At 42.8% G+C, this 19,667-nt stretch overlaps 1 protein-coding gene across 1 annotated transcript in view; it reads right to left on the minus strand.

The window, feature by feature from the left end:
- oxct1a (3-oxoacid CoA transferase 1a) overlaps positions 1-19,667 on the minus strand; it is a 123,238-nt gene that overhangs the window by 48,776 nt on the left and 54,795 nt on the right. Inside the window, exons 8-13 of the mRNA XM_056281854.1 lie at positions 11,244-11,351; positions 9,442-9,556; positions 7,381-7,475; positions 6,692-6,740; positions 6,352-6,424; positions 4,560-4,635 (exon numbers count right to left, since the gene is read on the minus strand). Of these exons, the coding sequence (XP_056137829.1) occupies positions 4,560-4,635; positions 6,352-6,424; positions 6,692-6,740; positions 7,381-7,475; positions 9,442-9,556; positions 11,244-11,351 (516 nt within the window). The remainder of the gene's footprint in view (positions 1-4,559; positions 4,636-6,351; positions 6,425-6,691; positions 6,741-7,380; positions 7,476-9,441; positions 9,557-11,243; positions 11,352-19,667) is intronic.

Below are 19,667 nucleotides of genomic sequence, written 5' to 3' on the forward strand. Positions count from 1 at the left end.
AAAACTCTGAAAACTCAATACAAGGAAATTAAAGACGGCAATTACAAAAGCGGGGCACCAGCATATGTAGTTACTCATGCCTACATCATTACCACAGCAACCAATGCAGATAGGCTGGTGATGTCTGGACACCCAAATCCAATCGGATCACTTGCAAATAACAGTGCAGATAGCCTGTCTTAAAGATCTGAATTGAGAAACAAATCTGATTTGGCTGCAGTCTGAAGAAGGCAAATGCTGAACTACACTAGTCATACTAAGCTACGGAGGCTATGTTCAGACTGGCAGCTCAAATCTGATTTTTGCCATATCCAGTTGGAATCAGATTGCTTTTATCAAGTCTGGGCAGCAAAAAATCCAAATGGCACCTGATTTTTTAAAAATCAGATTTAAAACCACATTCATAGTTTGTAACGCGATAGAAATTTAAATTTTTAGATTTGTCTCTGTTCTGGCTGCTCAATCCGGATTTGCGCTGCCCTCTATATCACTTGCACGCAGACACTGACGTCACATCCAGAGTGCAGTAATGAGGTGGAAGAAATGGAGAAAAGAAACAGTTGACATAACACACACACACACACACACACATATAGTATACATACTTATATTAGATTACATATTTTCCTCCTTTGTTGTTGACGCTGTCTGGTATGATGGACGAGTTCAGCAAAGTGACTAGATATTGCTATGGCTTCAAGAGTGAGGTTACATCTTCACTCTTCATAGCCTGCAACTTGCCGTTTTGGTTCCAGTGGGTGTATGTGCACACACACACACACACATACATACATACATACACACACACACACACACACACAGACACATATATATATATATATATATATATATATATATACATTCCATCCATTTTCCGAACCGCTTATCCTGCTCTCAGGGTCGTGGGGACGCCGGAGCAGCCACCGGGCAGCAGGCGGGGAGACACCCCGGACGGGCCGCCAGGCCATCACAGGTATATATATATATATACACTACCGTTCAAAAGTTTGGGATCACATTGAAATGTCCATATTTTTGAAGGAAAAGCACTGTACTTTTCAATGAAGATAACGTTAAACTAGTCTTAACTTTAAAGAAATACACTCTATACATTGCTAATGTGGTAAATGACTATTCTAGCTGCAAATGTCTGGTTTTTGGTGCAATATCTACATAGGTGTATAGAGGCCCATTTCAAGCAACTATCACTCCAGTGTTCTAATGGTACAATGTGTTTGCTCATTGGCTCAGAAGGCTAATTGATGATTAGAAAACCCTTGTGCAATCATGTTCACACATCTGAAAACAGTTTAGCTCGTTACAGAAGCTACAAAACTGACCTTCCTTTGAGCAGATTCAGTTTCTGGAGCATCACATTTGTGGGGTCAATTAAACGCTCAAAATGGCCAGAAAAAGAGAACTTTCATCTGAAACTCGACAGTCTATTCTTGTTCTTAGAAATGAAGGCTATTCCATGCGAGAAATTGCTAAGAAATTGAAGATTTCCTACACCGGTGTGTACTACTCCCTTCAGAGGACAGCACAAACAGGCTCTAACCAGAGTAGAAAAAGAAGTGGGAGGCCGCGTTGCACAACTGAGCAAGAAGATAAGTACATTAGAGTCTCTAGTTTGAGAAACAGACGCCTCACAGGTCCCCAACTGGCATCTTCATTAAATAGTACCCGCAAAACACCAGTGTCAACATCTACAGTGAAGAGGCGGCTGCGGGATTCTGGGCTTCAGGGCAGAGTGGCAAAGAAAAAGCCATATCTGAGACTGACCAATAAAAGAAAAAGATTAAGATGGGCAAAAGAACACAGACATTGGACAGAGGAAGACTGGAAAAAAGTGTTGTGGACGGATGAATCCAAGTTTGAGGTGTTTGGATCACAAAGAAGAACGTTTGTGAGACGCAGAACAAATGAAAAGATAGTGGAAGAATGCCTGATGCCATCTGTTAAGCATGGTGGAGGTAATGTGATGGTCTGGGGTTGCTTTGGTGCTGGTAAGGTGGGAGATTTGTACAGGGTAAAAGGGATTCTGAATAAGGAAGGCTATCACTCCATTTTGCAACGCCATGCCATACCCAGTGGACAGCGCTTGATTGGAGCCAATTTCATCCTACAACAGGACAATGACCCTAAACACACCTCCAAATTGTGCAAGAACTATTTAGAGCAGAAGCAGGCAGCTGGTATTCTATCGGTAATGGAGTGGCCAGCGCAGTCACCAGATCTGAACCCCATTGAGCTGTTGTGGGAGCAGCTTGACCGTATGGTACGCAAGAAGTGCCCATCCAACCAATCCAACTTGTGGGAGCTGCTTCTGGAAGCGTGGGGTGCAATTTCTCCAGATTACCTCAACAAATTAACAGCTAGAATGCCAAAGGTCTGCAATGCTGTAATTGCTGCAAATGGAGGATTCTTTGACGAAAGCAAAGTTTGATGTAAAAAAACTCTTATTTCAAATACAAATCATTATTTCTAACCTTGTCAATGTCTTGACTCTATTTTCTATTCATTTCACAACATATGGTGGTGAATAAGTGTGACTTTTCATGGAAAACACAAAATTGTTTGGGTGATCCCAAACTTTTGAACGGTAGTGTATATATATATTTCATCGAACTTTTGGGCCAATTACTCCACTCTTCCGAGCTGTCCCGATCGCTACTCCACCCCCTCTGCAAATCTGGGGAGGGCTGCAGACTACCACGTGCCTCCTCCGATACATGTGGAGTCGCCAGCAGCTTCTTTTCACCTGACAGTGAGAAGTTTTGCCAGGGGGACGTAGTGTGTAGGAGGATCACGCTATTCCCCCCAGTTCCCCCTCCTCCACCTGCAGACACGGCCAACTGTGTCTGTAGGGACGCCTGACCAAGTCGGAGGTAACACGGGGATTCGAACCGGCGATCCCCGTGTTGGTAGGCAATGGAATAGACTGCTACGCTACCTGGACCTGGACGCCACACACACCTATATTGCCTGAACAAACAAATCCTACCTGATCACTTGCAAATATCAGTGTGGACTTTTGAGTCCTAAAGATCCGATTTCAGAAACAAATCAGATTTTCCTACAATCTAAACACCGCCCAAGTAGCAAAGGCAGGGTAGTATGTTTGGTTGGCCCACGCCAAATTTTAGCAGAGTGAGGAAATGGTTAAAATGCTACTTGTGCATCTCAGCCAACAGTCAACCGTTTGAGAGGATTTTCAACACAGGAGGATCCATTAACCATAAAAGTTAAGTAGATTTTAAATGAGCTTTTGAAATGTCAAAATACTTCATGAGTTGTATTTCTATTAGAGTGTTTTAATGACTTAACAATCTCCCTCCATGAGGGTTGAAATGTAATCACAAATGCACTTTATTTTCACAAGTTACTGTACTTTCCAGTATGTGAAGGAGCATAAAAGGATGATTGTTTATAATGCAATTTAAGATTCACTTTAACAATTTCAACCAATAGGTTGGTGTTTAAAAAGGGGGCGCTGCTAAATTTGTGTTTTAAATTAATTTCATTTACTTGACTTCATAAGCCTATTCTTATTTACAGAAGGCTGTTGTATTAAAAATAAAATAGCAATGAAAGCTAACTTAACCCCTGCTTGTCTTTTACAATTTTCTCTATTGATCTGCATTAATTACAGTAATCATGCTCAAATTAAGGATATAGCATAACCTAACATTCTAAAAAGTATGTTTTAGGGCATTTAGCCTTGTTAGCTATACATCTTTCAATTTGAAGTAAGAATAACCCTTTAAATTAAAAAGAAATCGTAATTTTGTAAATATTTGATTAAAAAATGTTATCTTTCAGTGTGAGAATTTTATTTAGGAAAATATTTTCAGCAATATTGCCTAGTGTTGCATGCACTGCAGAAGAACAGTTGTCACAAGCCCTGAATCTAAAAACTGGAGGTGAAGGTGCATCTTTAAAATGATAAATCTACCTAAAATAGCCTTGCACATACACTTCAGTCAAGTAGGAAACAGCTATGTCACAGGGCCAATCTGAATGATGGGTCATTATGAATAGGCTCTAAATGGGTTCTTGACCTTGCTAATCACTGGGGAGGTTGAGGATGCTGTGGGTCTCTACCTGACCTGACCTGATGAAACATCCAGCAATGATGTTGGCCACCCAACTTGCTTCTATGCTAATAGACACATCCCAATGCCCTTGAATAATAAGCATGACAAACGGAGTGAAACGGCTTAGGTATTATCAGTGGGTCTCAATCAAGATCCTTTTTTTGAGAAATGCAGGAAGTCATATGAATACAAAGCAAAGAAGAGCTAATAACTTGGTACAAGATCTTGAACTACCTTTAAGCTAATTCCATATAAGGGAAACTTAGGGAAGGATTTGAATGGTACAAGCTGAACAGGATGATTTTGGGGAAGTGAAACACAAATGGGCCGAATAAAAAAAAAAAGTGGGACAGCAAATTAGAATGAGAGAACATCTAGTAATATTTAACAGTCATCCAGTTTGCAAGTTCTCTGCAATAGGAAAAGATGGGAATTCATTTCACGGACTTGAACTAGACTTACTGGGATCATCCAGTTGGCGAGATCCCCATACTTGGACACTTGCATGGCTCCAAGCATAGTCAGGTTGATGTGGCCCCTGGGGAGCAAAGGAGAAAAGACTTTCAGCTTGACATTAATACACTTATCAATAGGCTATCTTGTCATCTATCAAATAATCAATTTCTCCATACATTAACCCCAAGTTCTGATGCCTCTCAAAGATATTTAGAGTTGACCATTTCCTGATGCAAAACTTTTGCTTGCATGTTTTCTTTGATTTCATTTGTTTCGCATGTTTTTACTAACACGCCAACAAGGTAATTTCCGTCGAGGCAAATTTCACAACATCGAATCCTGTGGTTCGATAGAACTTTGAGCATTTGAGACAAAAAAACAAAAAAACAAAAACAAAAAAACACCACACAACAAGCAGTGAGTATGAAAACACTGACTGTCTCCAAATCTACCCTTATTCTCTAGATGGGAAAACAAAGTGCAATAAGCATGCTGAGCAGAGCCACGGTCAGAACTGACAGGCCAATGTTATGGCTGTCAGTTATCTTATCCTTTTTTTTTCAAATATCATATTATATTTTTGTTTTGCTTGTAAACCATTTTTTTGTTCTCTTTATGTTTATTGCTGTGTCAAAATGCTGTATTTATTTGGGGGGTACATTTGGATCTGGTTCAGAGGAAAAGCAGTTCATTTCACCTCTCAAGTAACCTTTCCCAGCACAGTTAAAACCCACTATACCCCCCTCTTTGTTGGGTTCTTCCTCAGTAATTCTGCTCCTGTTTTAAGTGTGCACACAACCACACTTGCAAACAGTCTCAGTCAGACAGGCACGCATACACACACCTACACACACTCACAAAGTAGTGCGCTATGACTTAGAGTGGCGAGCAGTGATCTGTGTGGCCTCTGCAAATGTGACTATTGGAAAACACTATTTATGAGCATTATTGGATTTCAGCTGGGTGGACAAACAGAACTCATGCTCTAGCGAGGGCAGGTGGACCACATCGCATACAGCTAGCAAATCAATATAGGAGCAAAGGGAATATTAGCATGGCTGTTGTCTCTTTGCACCGGCTGACATCAGCCGTTTGTTAATGTCTAGGGGTAACAAATCATGGCAATGCCCTGTTGGTCAAACTCTGTTTTTAGGGTTACAGCTGGCTTTGGGCTTCAGTATATAAACTATTCTGACATTAGGCCTTTAAAGGGTGGGCCTCCCAGTGTTAAAAGAGAGTATTTAGTTTGCGCAACAAGTGAATCAGGCAACACTGTTGAGATCGAGCTGCGGACCTTTCATTAAGTACAGTAGCTTCGATAACTTTGCCAATAATGACCTTACTAGTGGTGTCCGGGTGGCGTGGCGGTCTATTCCATTGCCTACCAACACAGGGGTGGTCGGTTCGAACCCCTGTGTTACCCCTGGCTTGGTCAAGCGTCCCTACAGACACAATTGGCCGTGTCTGCAGGTGGGAAGCTGGATGTGGGTATGTGTCCTGGTCACTGCATTAGCGCCTCCTCTGGTCAGTCGGGGCACCTGTTCAGGGGGGAGGGGGCACTGGGGGGAATAGCGTGATCTTCCCACACGCTACGTTCCTCTGGTGAAACTCCTCACTATCAGGTTAAAAGAAGCGGCCGGCGACTCCACATGTATCGGAGGAGGCATGTGGTAGTCCGCGGCCCTTCCAGGATCGGCAGAGGAGGTGGAGCAGTGACTGGGCCAGCTTGGAAGAGTGGGGTAGTTGGCCGAATTCAATTGGGGAGAAGAAGGGAAAAAGATAATAATAATGACCTTACCCTCTGATCATGGCGAAGGACTCATCGCTGGAGAAATAGGCTGCTCCAGGAAGAACAGTGACAGTCTCCTTTCCTGAAGAAACAGGGGGAGACATGGTTTAATTTTTGGCATTATGAAAAACTGGGCTTTAGATAGCATGCAAGAAATGCAAAGATCCTATACATCTTCTTAAACTAATTTTAACCACAAATCTAAACGGTCGGAGTTCTTTACGGTCTTGAAAATCATTTGCCATGCATTTTTTTTTGTGGTTATTAGAAGGATAAATCCAACGTTTTCACATATTTTCCACAAGTAAGCAGAGCAATAATGTTGACTGTATTGCACAAGACAACTCACCAGCATTGATCAGATCTGCGTCTACTTTGTCCTCTGTGGGGTATGGGCCCTAAAGAGAGCAGAAATCACACACGCACATGCACACACACCATCATCAGGACACTCAGCCTCACCAACAATGAGCTTTTCAGTCAGGAGACGGATACAATCACATCTCTACAATTGAATGAGACATTGATTTTCTCTTTTCAACAAAAGGAGCAATCCTTAAGGCCAAGGAGAGGGGGCGAGAGGAGCAAAGCAGAGAGGAGACGTGAGGATCTAGAAGGACCTCTCTAAAACCAACGCTTATAATTTGAAGAAACTTCGAGAAACGAGGCATTAGCATAGACGCCTACATTCTCCTGTCAAAACAACTGATTGGAACGTTTTGCTGGAGCTGCAGCCTTTGTTGAATGCACAGCCAGCAAAATAATGACTGTCAGGAAGAGGTTGAAGAGAAGGTGTCAAACCTCCACAATTTGTTATATAACAATTCCAGTAAATTTCAAGTGGATGACTGCACCGAAAGGATATTGTTGAAGAATTGGGTACTAAACAGCGCACAATTGAGTCAGTCATCACTTTTTGAAGATCAAAGCAGCAGTCTTCACACAGGGCTTGGAATATGCGTCTCATTAATATGTTTACCTGCGACTGAGAGTATGAAACCTAAAGAGAAAAGGATAGGAAATGTAGAGGTGTCTCACCAGCCCCAGGATGCCATTCTCACTCTGAAGGTGAACAGTGATGTCAGGCTTTATAAAGTTGCTGGCCAGCATGGGGATACCGATACCAAGGTTTGCTGGTGGACTCTGTCAAAGATCATGACCTCCTTGAATGACCATACACCGACAAGCATGTATTGTGGTGAAGGCTGGCGTACCAGGGCACACTGCACTGCCTCTTTTCACATGCACAAGCATCAAATAAAACCAATCTATTATCTGCTTAACAGATCTCCCCTTGGACATTTTCTCTATAGGCCTACTCTCTTTAGTAGCCCATTTGTATGGTAAGTGGAGAGATAGAAATCAGAACAGAAAGTGGAAATTTGAACTTGATGAAAGGCGACTCCATCATTCAATTTTCTCTTTGTTAACTTATTAGTCAACTTACAAAATGAACTGCCTTGCCTCAAATGGATAATCAGACAGCAAAAAGCTTTTCAGGCACTCTAGGGAGCAAATTATTATTACTTTTTGTAGATAACATCTTGATGGTTAATGTGCTTTCTTTCTAAAAGGGGTCTTTAGCATTAAAATTAATGTAGAAAAAAAAGAAAAAGAAAGAGAGCCACTTTATTTGGTCATTGTACGGTTACACCGACATTTGTTTTCTGCATTTAACCCATCCTATTGTAGAGGAGCATTGTAGAGATAGATACTCATCAATCTCTGTACAAATGTGCAAAATTTGGCAGACGAAACAGCTCCTTGCAAGAACCAGAATGTAAGATTGGTGAAGCAGATCTAAAGAAAGAGGATACCATATTTCCCGGACTATATGTCGCTGTTTTTTTTACTTGTCTTGCTGTAAAGCCCCTTGAAGCAAATTTGTAATTTGTGATATTGGGCTATACAAATAAAATTGACTTGACTTGACTTGGCTTGTCTGGCTGGTCCTGCGACTTATATTCCGAAGCGATTTATTTAATGTAATTTTTTCAAACGAATACACTGTATTTCAACTAAGGCCACTAGATAATGGATTACATTTATATGGTGCTTTATCTTGACACCCAAAGTACTTCACAGTGAAGGGCGTAAACTCACCTCAACCACCACCTTGGTGATGCAGCCAATTTGCGCCAGAATGTTCACCAAACATCAGCTTGAGGCGGAGAGGGAGGAATCATTCAGCGAATTACACGGGGGATGATTAGGTGGCCAGACGAAGAGAGTCAGGTTGGGAATTTCTGCGAGGACACGGGGCGACCCCCGACTCTTTACGATAAGTGCCATGTGATCTTTAATGACCACAGTGAGTCAGGACCTCGGTTTAACGTCCCATCCAAAGAACGGAAGATGGCGCTGTTTAATCTTGTGACTCATTTGAAAATACTGTACCACCCACAGAAATTGAATGAGAGTAGAATGGACATTGAAGTGTTTGCCGTGGTCATTTCAGTAGTTCAGAAGAAAATGGCGATTGTTGTTAATTGTTATGGTGCCAACACATGTCAGTGTAGCAGTAAATGTTTGTTCTACTCCACTGCTCGTTTGGTCGTTACCGCAAAACCTCACCTCAGTGAGTCTGAGACTTAAAAAAAAGAAAAAGAAAAAAAGAGAGTCCGCAACATGCCACAAGTCAGTTTATGCGGAAGTTTATATGGACGTTGGCCTGCTACAACGGACACAGTTCTTTTCAATGGCAGTGGTTAAAATGGCCGCCGCAGTGCTATGTTGATTTGAATTGGAATGTCCTTTCTACTGTCATTCAATTTCTATGGTACCACCATATAAATGCAACTTATACACCGAAGCAACTTATATATGTTTTTTCCTCATGAAAACACAGTTTTTGCTGAGTGCGACTTATAATCTGGTGCAATTTATAGTCCAGGAAATACGGTACTAAATTCTCAAATGATATATCTCAAAAAATGCATCTCTTTAAAGTTGACTTTAAAACTTGTAAGTGAAATGAGCAAAACTTGGTTTGACATTCAATTCAGAAAAGGAAAGGGAGCACTGTGAGCACTGGGCATAACAGGGTCAGTGGGAATGTGTGCAACTTGCTGACTGCTGGAAATTTCTCTGGAAGGATACCATACATGCCATCTTCAAACTCCAAAGCAGCCCGGCGAATTATCCTCTCTCGCACAATATCAGAGTCCTTCTTTGGTTTGGGCTTCTCTTCTTGGCTTTTCTTTACTGTGCGCTTCTGGGAAAACAAAGAAACAAAGAAAGTGAACAGAGCGATAAAGACAAGGGAAACAATCTCTCCGTGGTACAAAATGTTTCAATCTTTCAGCAAGGCACTGAATTTCAATGAACTGATATTATAATCAAGGCCAACATAAGTGACTCTCTCTATTAATACATCATTATTTTATCTATCGGCACATGATGACAATGTGGCGATTCTTTTGGACAAGCAATATAAAAGCCGAACATTCCATCCATCCATCCATCCATCCATCCATCCATCCATCCATCCATCCATCCATCATCCCAACCGCTTATCCTGCTCTCAGGGTTGCGGGATGCTGGAGCCTATTCCAACAGTCATTGGGCGGCAGGCGGGCGAGACACCCTGGACAGGCCAACAGGCCATCACAGGGCTAAATATAATTCATTGAAAGCTCACCGCCATCAAAATACTTCAACGTAGGGGCCAGAGAGAAATAGACCTGCTGCAAATGATTTTCTTGGACTATAAAACAAAGTGTTGCAGCCATTACCGTTAGAAAAGTGCTATATAAAATGCAACGGCAGTCAGCTCACCAGTAAATAGTCTGCACCCCTGTAAAAATCCTCAGACCAAAGCTAATGTACGTAATCCAATGTTTTACAAACTTCATCAAAATATATCACAAAACTGTTCTACCATAATACTGATAGTTTGTCACATCGTCACATTGACCTCACATTCCAATGAGGTTTTTTTTCTTGCTGGAGTTGTTTCCAACATGCACGTGTTTGCTGCCGTACCAGCTGGTTTGTCCAACCTGGTCGAAAAACAATGTCAACAGCGGTATACAGAGACCGGAGATTGTCTCAAACCATGGTAAAGATGCCAGTTAAGATTATGTTTCCTGACTCCATTATCCGGATGAATAAAATAATGGCTTAAATGGAGAATATTTGCACATTTCAGCTTTAAAGTTGTTTGATTTTTGCCCCACTGCAATACACACAGCAAAAATGCCAAGTCAAAATAGAGAAAAAGTTTAGATTATTCAAGTAATAATCCAAAGAAGCAAAATAGTCTGACGGTGCAGTGAAATCTTCCAACTGAGATTTCTCGAAATAAGATAAAATCACTTGTTTACCTGAAAGACAAGCAATTTTGAAGCAAGTTAAATTGCACTAATTTTAAGACGTTTTATCTGATCTGGAACATGTGATTATTAGATAAAACCAACTAGCAGTTCTCCAAGAAATGTTTCCCTATTTATGTATTTTAAAACATTCTCTTAAGATAAAATAACCCAAAATAACTCAGGAAAAAGACTTAAATCATGACAAATAATCTTATATAGTCAGTTATTGATGAGTAAATGATACTTTAAACAGGATAAGGTATTTCCGTGTCATTTTAAGCCTGTAAGGTTTGTTCAGATACACTGTTTTTGCAGTACAGGAGTCAAAAATAATGGATTGTGGTACGGGTTTTGAGAGCAGTTCTTATCTCGTTTTACCGATTGTTCCTCCACTGTGTTTGTTTATAGACCTGCACATACTCGTGGCAAACTACCCAGAAACTATGAAGGGAAGATGAAAGCGCGCCACTGCCGCTCAGGTCAGACCTCAGCCACCTATGTGCTCAGACTACGCAGTCAGGCTTGCATCAAAATGTGTTTGTTTTGATGAGTTTGTTTGTTGTCTCCCCGCCCCTCCCCCCGTACCTCTATCCTCTTCTCATAGCTGCCTCCCTGGACAATCCTGTGGATGTAGATGCTAGGGATATGGATGTCCTCCTCAGCAAAGGTCCCCACATCCACCACCTCTTCCACCTACACAGAGAAACACAGACAGACGGGTGAACTCAGTCCTCCCACACAAAATGTCTCATGGTCCTGGTGATTATGAGGGGGCTATGAGAAGCATACAGTAGAATTACTCTAACAGGGAAATAACTTCTGCATACCCGCAGATTAAGGAGAAAGCCACTTTATCTAGTCATTGTACAGTTGTTTGGTTACAGTGAATTTGTTTTCTGTATTTAACCCATCCCATTGTATAGCAGCAGTGGGCAGCTGCAGCACCTGGGAACCAACTCCAGTTCTTCTTTCCATTGCCTTGCTCAGGGGCACAGACAGGAGCATTAACCCTAACATGCATGTCTTTTTGATGGTGGGGGAACCCGGAGCAGCCGGAGGAAACCCACACAGACACGGGGAGAACATGCAAACTCCACACGGAAAGCACACCTGGGATGGCCTGGGGTTCGAACCCAGGACCTTCTTGCTGTAAGGCAACAGTGCTAACCACTGGGCCACCGTGCTGCCCTATCATTGGGTGGTAAATCTACCTGACAGGATAGACCTACATATACAGACCAGCAGAGGATTAGAAAGATTTTTTTTTTTTGGCTGGGAAAGTAATTTTCTGTTAAGTCAGCCACTCTAAAAAGCTTGAAATCAAACCCAGATCTTTAGGACAACTAACTTTTGGTACGTGTGGACCCATTTGAAAGCTTACGGCAATCTAATCGAGACATTTGAAAATTCTTATCAAGGCTGTGAAGGACTGAAATGGCCATATTAGTTTTGGGGGTTTTTCTAGGGAATTTAATGGGGATTTTATGAGAATAGTTGTGTAGATCCTGTTACTATTGGACTCTCTTTGGGGAAACAAACAACCCGGAGGCTCAAGCATTAACACACGATCACAGCTGCTGTCCGTTGTTGTCCAGAGACTATCTGGTGGGAAGGGAAAATTCCCACACTGTTGTGTATTTTGCTGGTATAAGAGGGTCAGTGAAGGCTGTGGTGAAAGTAATTCTCTTGGGTCCTCTGCTAAGTGTACTGCCTGCATGCATCAGGCAGCCAAGCTGACAGTGATGAGAAGGGGATCATTTGAGACGGCGAGCCCGAGGGGGAGGGAGCCTGATCCATAGATGATAAGTTTGGTGGTGGTAGTTTGGGGTTGATGGGCCAAAGCTGAATTTAACATGGAAACTGAGGAAATTGTCCACTGTTTATTCCCAGGGTAGGGTGGGGTGGGTGGGTGGGGAGGGGTGTACATTTTTATTATTGGATTTTTATTCCACAAGCTCTCTTCCCCTGCTTTCATATAAACAGCTTGTGTTTCAGTCCAGTATGCAGGCTAACCCAATCACCGCACTAGACGAGCCACTCACAATGCTTCTGCCTGCATTTCTAAATAGGCTGGCTGCATCATTTTCACATTTTCTATTATAGTCCATGGGGCAGAGCCCAAAATTTCCTATTTCGGTACACTCAAGGTGGCAAAACTTACTTATAATTTTTGAAAGGATCCATGTCTGTAGATGATATTTTGGTATGATAACCATTCCTGAGTGGCAGCTGTATCACAGTTATCAGCTCATGAAGTTAACCACCCGCTAAACTAAATTGCATTTTAGACGCTGGTGCATATCCTGGTTTAGCCTCATGGTCAGGACATTTTTCAATGTTCTATAATATTGTCTTTGGTATCATTTTAAAGGGGACCTTCTTAGCTTTCATTCAAGCCCTGTTGTGGATATTTCTCACAAATATAGAGGTCACTTGAGCTCTTCAACCCGTCAATAACACACATCTTTCTGCAATGTTCGCCTAAACTATATACTTTCTTTTAGCCCTGTGGCATCTAGGAAAATCAGGGACACAAAACACAAAAACTGGAATACTCACAGGACTGTAAAGATTCAGGAAATGTATAATATACCCATACTATTTCATTGTGTGAGGTGATTGTGAACCTTAAATTAGAAGGGCATTATTACTAAGAAACTAACTAGACCAAAGCCAGTTAGTCCATGGGTCAGACCAGATATCGATATCACCCAAGGTGACACCACTTCACTGGTGCCATTTTATTTGGTACACTAACAGAAGTAAAATAATACATGATAACCTTTCCAAATGAGCAGCTATTTCATTTTTCTTTCAGGAAACCTGTTTCTGTGCCTCTCACGATTGTGTATTTGCCCAGATTTTTACAAATATAGCATTTCAACACCCCTGGTACTGATTAGCCTAGCTTAAACTCTGGGACAGTTCTTAGTTGGCCAACAACCAAGGATAAACAGTACTGTGTACTTCCATTCATTGTGCTAAGCTAGGCTAACGTGCAGCCAGATAGCTTTCTACTAAACACATATAGAGGAAACTGGTATCTATCTTCTTGTCTCACTCTGGAGAAGATTGTAAGCTAATTTCCCATAATGTTAGCATGTTCTTTTAATGTATATGTTAATATGATTAGTTAAAGTGGCTACGAGGAACTTTCATCTTGTGTTGATTTTAGCGGCCTCATGTGGACAAAATACAGCTGTTGCATAGCAACTAGGTAATGTATCTATTTGTGGCTATGTAAGATAAATAATGGTAATATGACGCTGGTGAAGCAAAGTAAACTTTGTTTTAGTAGTGGTCATACACTTAAGTTACATGTATTTGTTTGTATGTGGCAGGTGAAAACTGACTGAATATGGCCACTGGTGAACAAGCAAGTTTTTACCCAATACCAAAGCGCCCACGGGTGGAGTGCATTATCCACTGTTCTGATGATACAGATAAGCTGGTTTCACTACAAAGTGTCGACTCATGGAGAACTCTGCTCAGGGCAGCTCAGATACGAAATCATGCACCAGTTTTGAAACTGGCAAAAGACATTCCTGAGGGACAGATTCCAGCAATCTACTACCACAGAAAGTGTCACAGTATCTTCACTATGAAGCAAATTCTTGATGGCCTCCTTGCAAAAGAAAAGAAAAGTTGTGTCTCTGCTGAAGAGAAACAATCTAAGAGAGTAGCTCGACATGCTCCAAGTACATCTAGGACTTATGATGCAGAGTGCATATTTTGTCAGAAAAACAGCAAATATTCCAAGAGACAGAATACAAGAGAAGTACTGGTGCAGTGTCGAGAACTGCGAGCTGATGCAAAGATCAGGAGTGCAGCCACAAAGAAAAGGGACAGCAGAATCCTTGCCATCGTGAGTAGAGACCTTGTAGCAGCTGAAGGGCACTACCACAGGTCATGCTATAGACTTTACACCAAAGAACAGGTTTCCAAAGGAGAGGTTGCCAGCAATGAAGATGATGATGCTGCAGCCCAGTATGAAGCTGCTGTGAATAAGGCATACAATGAGCTGTTCCTCTTCATCAGGATGGAGCTTTTTGGCAATCCTCAAGTGATGACAATGACTGATCTCTCTTCTAGACTGGTAGCTTCAATGAACTCCCAAGGCATTGCCCAAGTCAAGGAATCAACCAAGAAGCACATAAGGCGAAACCTGGAGAGTGAGTTTGCAGGAGCCTTGCAGATATTCCCTGATGAGAAAGGAAAATTCCTCCTCTATCCCGATAACTTGTCCATGAGGGAACTTGCCAAAGAAAATCAGTCTCTCAAAAGGGAGCTGCAGACCCTGAAAAGTGTCAGTGCACAAGATGTTATAGCCAAAGCAGCCATCAAATTGAGAGCAGACATTAAAAGTCAAGATGTTCCTCAAACCTGGCCGCCTGAAGTCAGACCAGAAGCAGAATGTCCTACCATTCCAGAGTCGCTCATTATCTTCCTGTACTCTCTACTCACAGGCTCAAATGATCCTGATCATGCATCCCAGAGAGTGCAGTGCCTTCTGCAGTCATTTGGCCATGACATAGTATATGCAGTGACATGTGGAAATACCAAGCCTTCCAAGCACATTGTTCTACCATTCAGTGTCAAATCGTTGACAGGAAATGTAGAGTTGATAAACATCCTCAACCGACTTGGTCACAGTGTGTCCTATTCACAGATGGAAGAGATCAACACTGCCCTGTGTCTCCAGAAACTCTCATCATCAGGGAGTGGCATTGCCCTTCCAGCTAACATCCATCCTGGCATATTCACAACTTTAGCCTGGGACAATATCGACCGTCTTGAAGAAACTGTCAGTGGTGAGGGAACATCTCACAGAGTCAATGGGATTGCTGTGCAAGCAAAGCCAGTCAACCCACTTCCTGTCCAACCCATGCCCACTGTTCCCAAAACAAAGAAGAGAAGCATTGATGGACCCCCACCAATGTTACCAACTTACAATGCTGGACAACGGGTAGGGCCACCACAAAGCAAAAAGTCAGATGCCGATACTGCAGCCAATACTAAGCTTGCCAGAGAGAGAAACCTTCTTTGGGTCCTAGCACGCATGTCACAACAAGAAGAACAGTCAGTCAGCAGCTGGACAGGCTTCAACATCCTGACTCGAGGAGAGATGACGGTCATCCCCGACAATATAGGCTATCTGCCTACCATCAATGCTCCAGCGACACAAATGTCTACTGTCAACGAGGTGCTTAACCAGTCACTGAGCATCATGCAGTGCTTAGGCCTGAGGAAGATTGCCTGTGTCTTTGACCAAGCCCTGTATGCGAAGGCTGTCGAGATCACATGGAAACACCATGACAAGTTCCATGATGTCATCGTTAGGCTTGGGGTATTCCACACCATCTGCACACTGCTGGCAATAATAGGAAAGCGTTTCCAAGATGCTGGACTCAAAGACCTCTGCATTGAGTCTGGCATGATTGCCGAAGGCTCAATTGCTGGTGTTATGGATGGCCGCAAGTACAACAGGGCAGTGCGACTACACAAGCTCCTGTATGAGGCTCTCATGCGACTGACCTTGAATGGTTTCCTGTCCTGGTTGGAAGAAACTCACAGGAATGACATGGTTCACCTGAATGAGACACTGAAGACCATTGACAGCCTTGGGAAAGAAGTCTCACAACATGCTTTGAAGGAGGTCCTCGAGAACAGCTCTTGTACACGCATCATGGATCTATTTGAAGTCTACCGTGAGTTCCTTAGAGGTGGAAACGGCAGCCTCTCAAACTTCTGGATGTCCTATTTGGACATGGTTGAAATCTTGTTGGGGCTCATCCGAGCATCCAGAGAGGGAGACTGGATGCTACACTTGGCTAGCATTCGAGCAATGATCCCATGGTGCTTTGCTTATGACAGGATGAATTATGCACGCTACCTCCCCTACTACTACGCCCAGATGTCTGAGCTGCCCATCACACACCCAGATGTGTACACAGAATTCATGGAAGGAGGCTTCTCAGTCCAACTGGGCTCCACCAATCCCTTTGGCCGAATCCCTGTTGACCAAGCTATAGAAGAAACGGTGAACAAAGACACCCAAACAGCTGGAGGGACAAAGGGATTCAGCTTGAAGCCAGGAGCTGTGACCAAATATTATCTCACAGCTGAGTATAGAAGCATGTACCTCAGACAGCTGAGAGACCTGACAGGTCAAGGCAGGTGCAAATGGTCTCATCCAGATCTACAGAGTCCAAGGATCAAGAGAGATGAAGCAGATGTCCAGTCTCTCATGGACCTTATGGAGAATAACTGGCTCAATCCTATGTCCCCTGATGAGATTGATTTGGTTAGCCTCTCCACTGGCAACATGGCTCCACCTGATGTGACCATAGATCTCTTGAGCGCTCTTGAGAAAGGAGAAGAGGCCTACCAAGCATTCCAGCAAACAAGGTTAGATGCAGACCCACCACCTGTGAAATTCCACGACAAGATGACCAAGCAAAGTCTGAAAACATTCTCCAATGTCAGCACAAAACAAGCTCATGGAAAGAAAGCACAGGATGTGGTTCTGAAGGCAGATAGAAACCTTTTCAGTCACATGATCCTGGTGGCTGAAAGCAGGAAGGTGAATCTGAAGGATGTCCTTGCCTACCCATTGGGCCCACTACCATGGGCACTGGCAAATGCTGATGGGTCCTTACGAAAAACAAACAAGGCTGCACTTGCCAGAGAGCTTGAAAAGAATGTATCTCCTGCAGAAGACATCCCAATCCCATCTACTTCCATCATTGATGGGATGAGCCTGGTCCAAAAAATGAATGGCAACAACAAAACCTTTGCACAGGTGGCAGAGTCAGCGTTGACCCAGGTCCTCCATGAGGGAGCACAGAGTGGGAGGATTGATGTTGTTTTTGATGTCTATCACCAGACTTCGATCAAAGATGCTGAACGACTGAACCGGGGTGGAGACATCACTCTCCAGTACAAGAATCTTGCAGGGGGACACCACGTCCAGCAGTGGAGAAAATTTCTGTGCAGTTCCTCCAACAAGACCAGTCTCATCAAGTTTCTGGTGGAAGAGTGGAAACTCCCACGATACAGAGCTATGCTGCATGGCAAGGTGTTGTACATGACCTGTGAGGAAACCTGCTACAAGTTGACAGAAGATGGGTGTGAGGAAGCAGCAGAACTGCACTCCACACAAGAAGAAGCTGACATCCGTATGCTCCTGCATGCATTGCATGCAGCAAATGCGGGCTCAAAGTCAGTTATCATCACAGCTGAGGACACTGATGTCATGGTGCTTTGTCTTGGCTTCCAGAAGGACATCACCTGTCCCATCTACCAGAAGTGTGGGACTCAGAACCGCACACGGTTTGTCGACATCACCAAACTGGCAAGTTCACTTGGAGACAGCATCTGTGACAGCCTAATTGGCTTACATGCCTTAACAGGCTGCGACACTGTCAGTGCATTCGCTGGTCGAGGGAAGCTGAATGCCCTGAAGATAGTGAGAAAGCACACTTCCTGCCAAGAGACTTTTAGTCAACTGGGACAGACATGGAATGTGAGTGATGAGCTGTTCCAGAAAATTGAGCAGTTCACCTGTCGGATGTATGTTGCTAATAGCAGCACTGCTGAGGTGAACAAACTGCGTTACCAGCTCTTCTGCACCAAAAGCGGAGAGGTTGAGTCCAGCCAGCTGCCACCATGTAGAGACTGTCTCTTTATGCATGTTCAACGAGCCAACTATCAGGCAGCAATATGGAAGTGCTGTCTGCAGGCTAACCCTGTGGTGCCAAGCCCTACTGAGTATGGATGGACAGACGATGAAGGCAAGCTGGCCATTTACCTGCACCAGATGTGGTCTTGGAAATGCTAACATGCAAGTGTGTGCATTCATGCAAAATGCCAAGCTGCATATGCCTGTCAAATGGACTTCCATGCACAGACATGTGCAGGTTACAGACCTGCAGTAACCAAAAACAGCAGGATGGTCCAGAACTGGACTTTGAACTTGGGGAGTCAGATGATGAGAGAAACGAGCAGTTTGATGAATGACAGTGTGATGATTCTGATGGTATTACTGTGGTAGTAGTCTATTGATGCACAGGATGTTGATTCTGGACTTGGTTACCCAGAGCTTGATAACAATAATGTAACCATATTCACATATACCCATTACCCTACCCATTACCATTACATATACCCACTAATGATATGGGATTACATGTATCATTGACTAAGTATATGTAAATGTCAATGTTGTTTAAAATATTAAAATAGTTCATTACCTCACTATGGTATTCCTTTTTATCATGTATTTTGATTGTGTATTTAAACAAATGTATAGAGACCAGTTTGTGACCTAACTGGCTTTGGTCTAGTTCTCATTTAAGGCTCACAATCACCTCACACAATGAAATAGTATGGGTATATTATACATTTTCTGAATCTTTACAGTCCTGTGAGTATTCCAGTTTTTGTGTTTTGTGTCCCTGATATTCCTAGATGCCACAGGGCTAAAAGAAAGTATATAGTTTAGGCGAAAATGGCAGAAAGATGTGTGTTATTGACGGGTTGAAGAGCTCAAGTGACCTCTATATTTGTGAGAAATATCAACAACAGGGCTTGAATGAAAGCTAAGAAGGTCCCCTTTAAAATGATACCAAAGACAATATTATAGAACATTGAAAAATGTCCTGACCATGAGGCTAAACCAGGATATGCACCAGCGTCTAAAATGCAATTTAGTTTAGCGGGTGGTTAACTTCATGAGCTGATAACTGTGATACAGCTGCCACTCAGGAATGGTTATCATACCAAAATATCATCTACAGACATGGATCCTTTCAAAAATTATAAGTAAGTTTTGCCACCTTGAGTGTACCGAAATATCGTCTGGCCCATGGACTATTAATTTGTGATGGGAGGCAAACTTGGTGTAGGGCTTACACTTGCTGCCGATATACAACATTTGACTGTTAGATGGATAGAGAGAGACAGCTCCCCTCTTTTTGTCTAAGTAAAAAAAGAAAGTGAAAGCAGCTG

The sequence above is a fragment of the Lampris incognitus genome, chromosome 1 (assembly GCF_029633865.1).
Source record: "Lampris incognitus isolate fLamInc1 chromosome 1, fLamInc1.hap2, whole genome shotgun sequence".
Classification (NCBI taxonomy): Eukaryota; Metazoa; Chordata; class Actinopteri; order Lampriformes; family Lampridae; genus Lampris; species Lampris incognitus.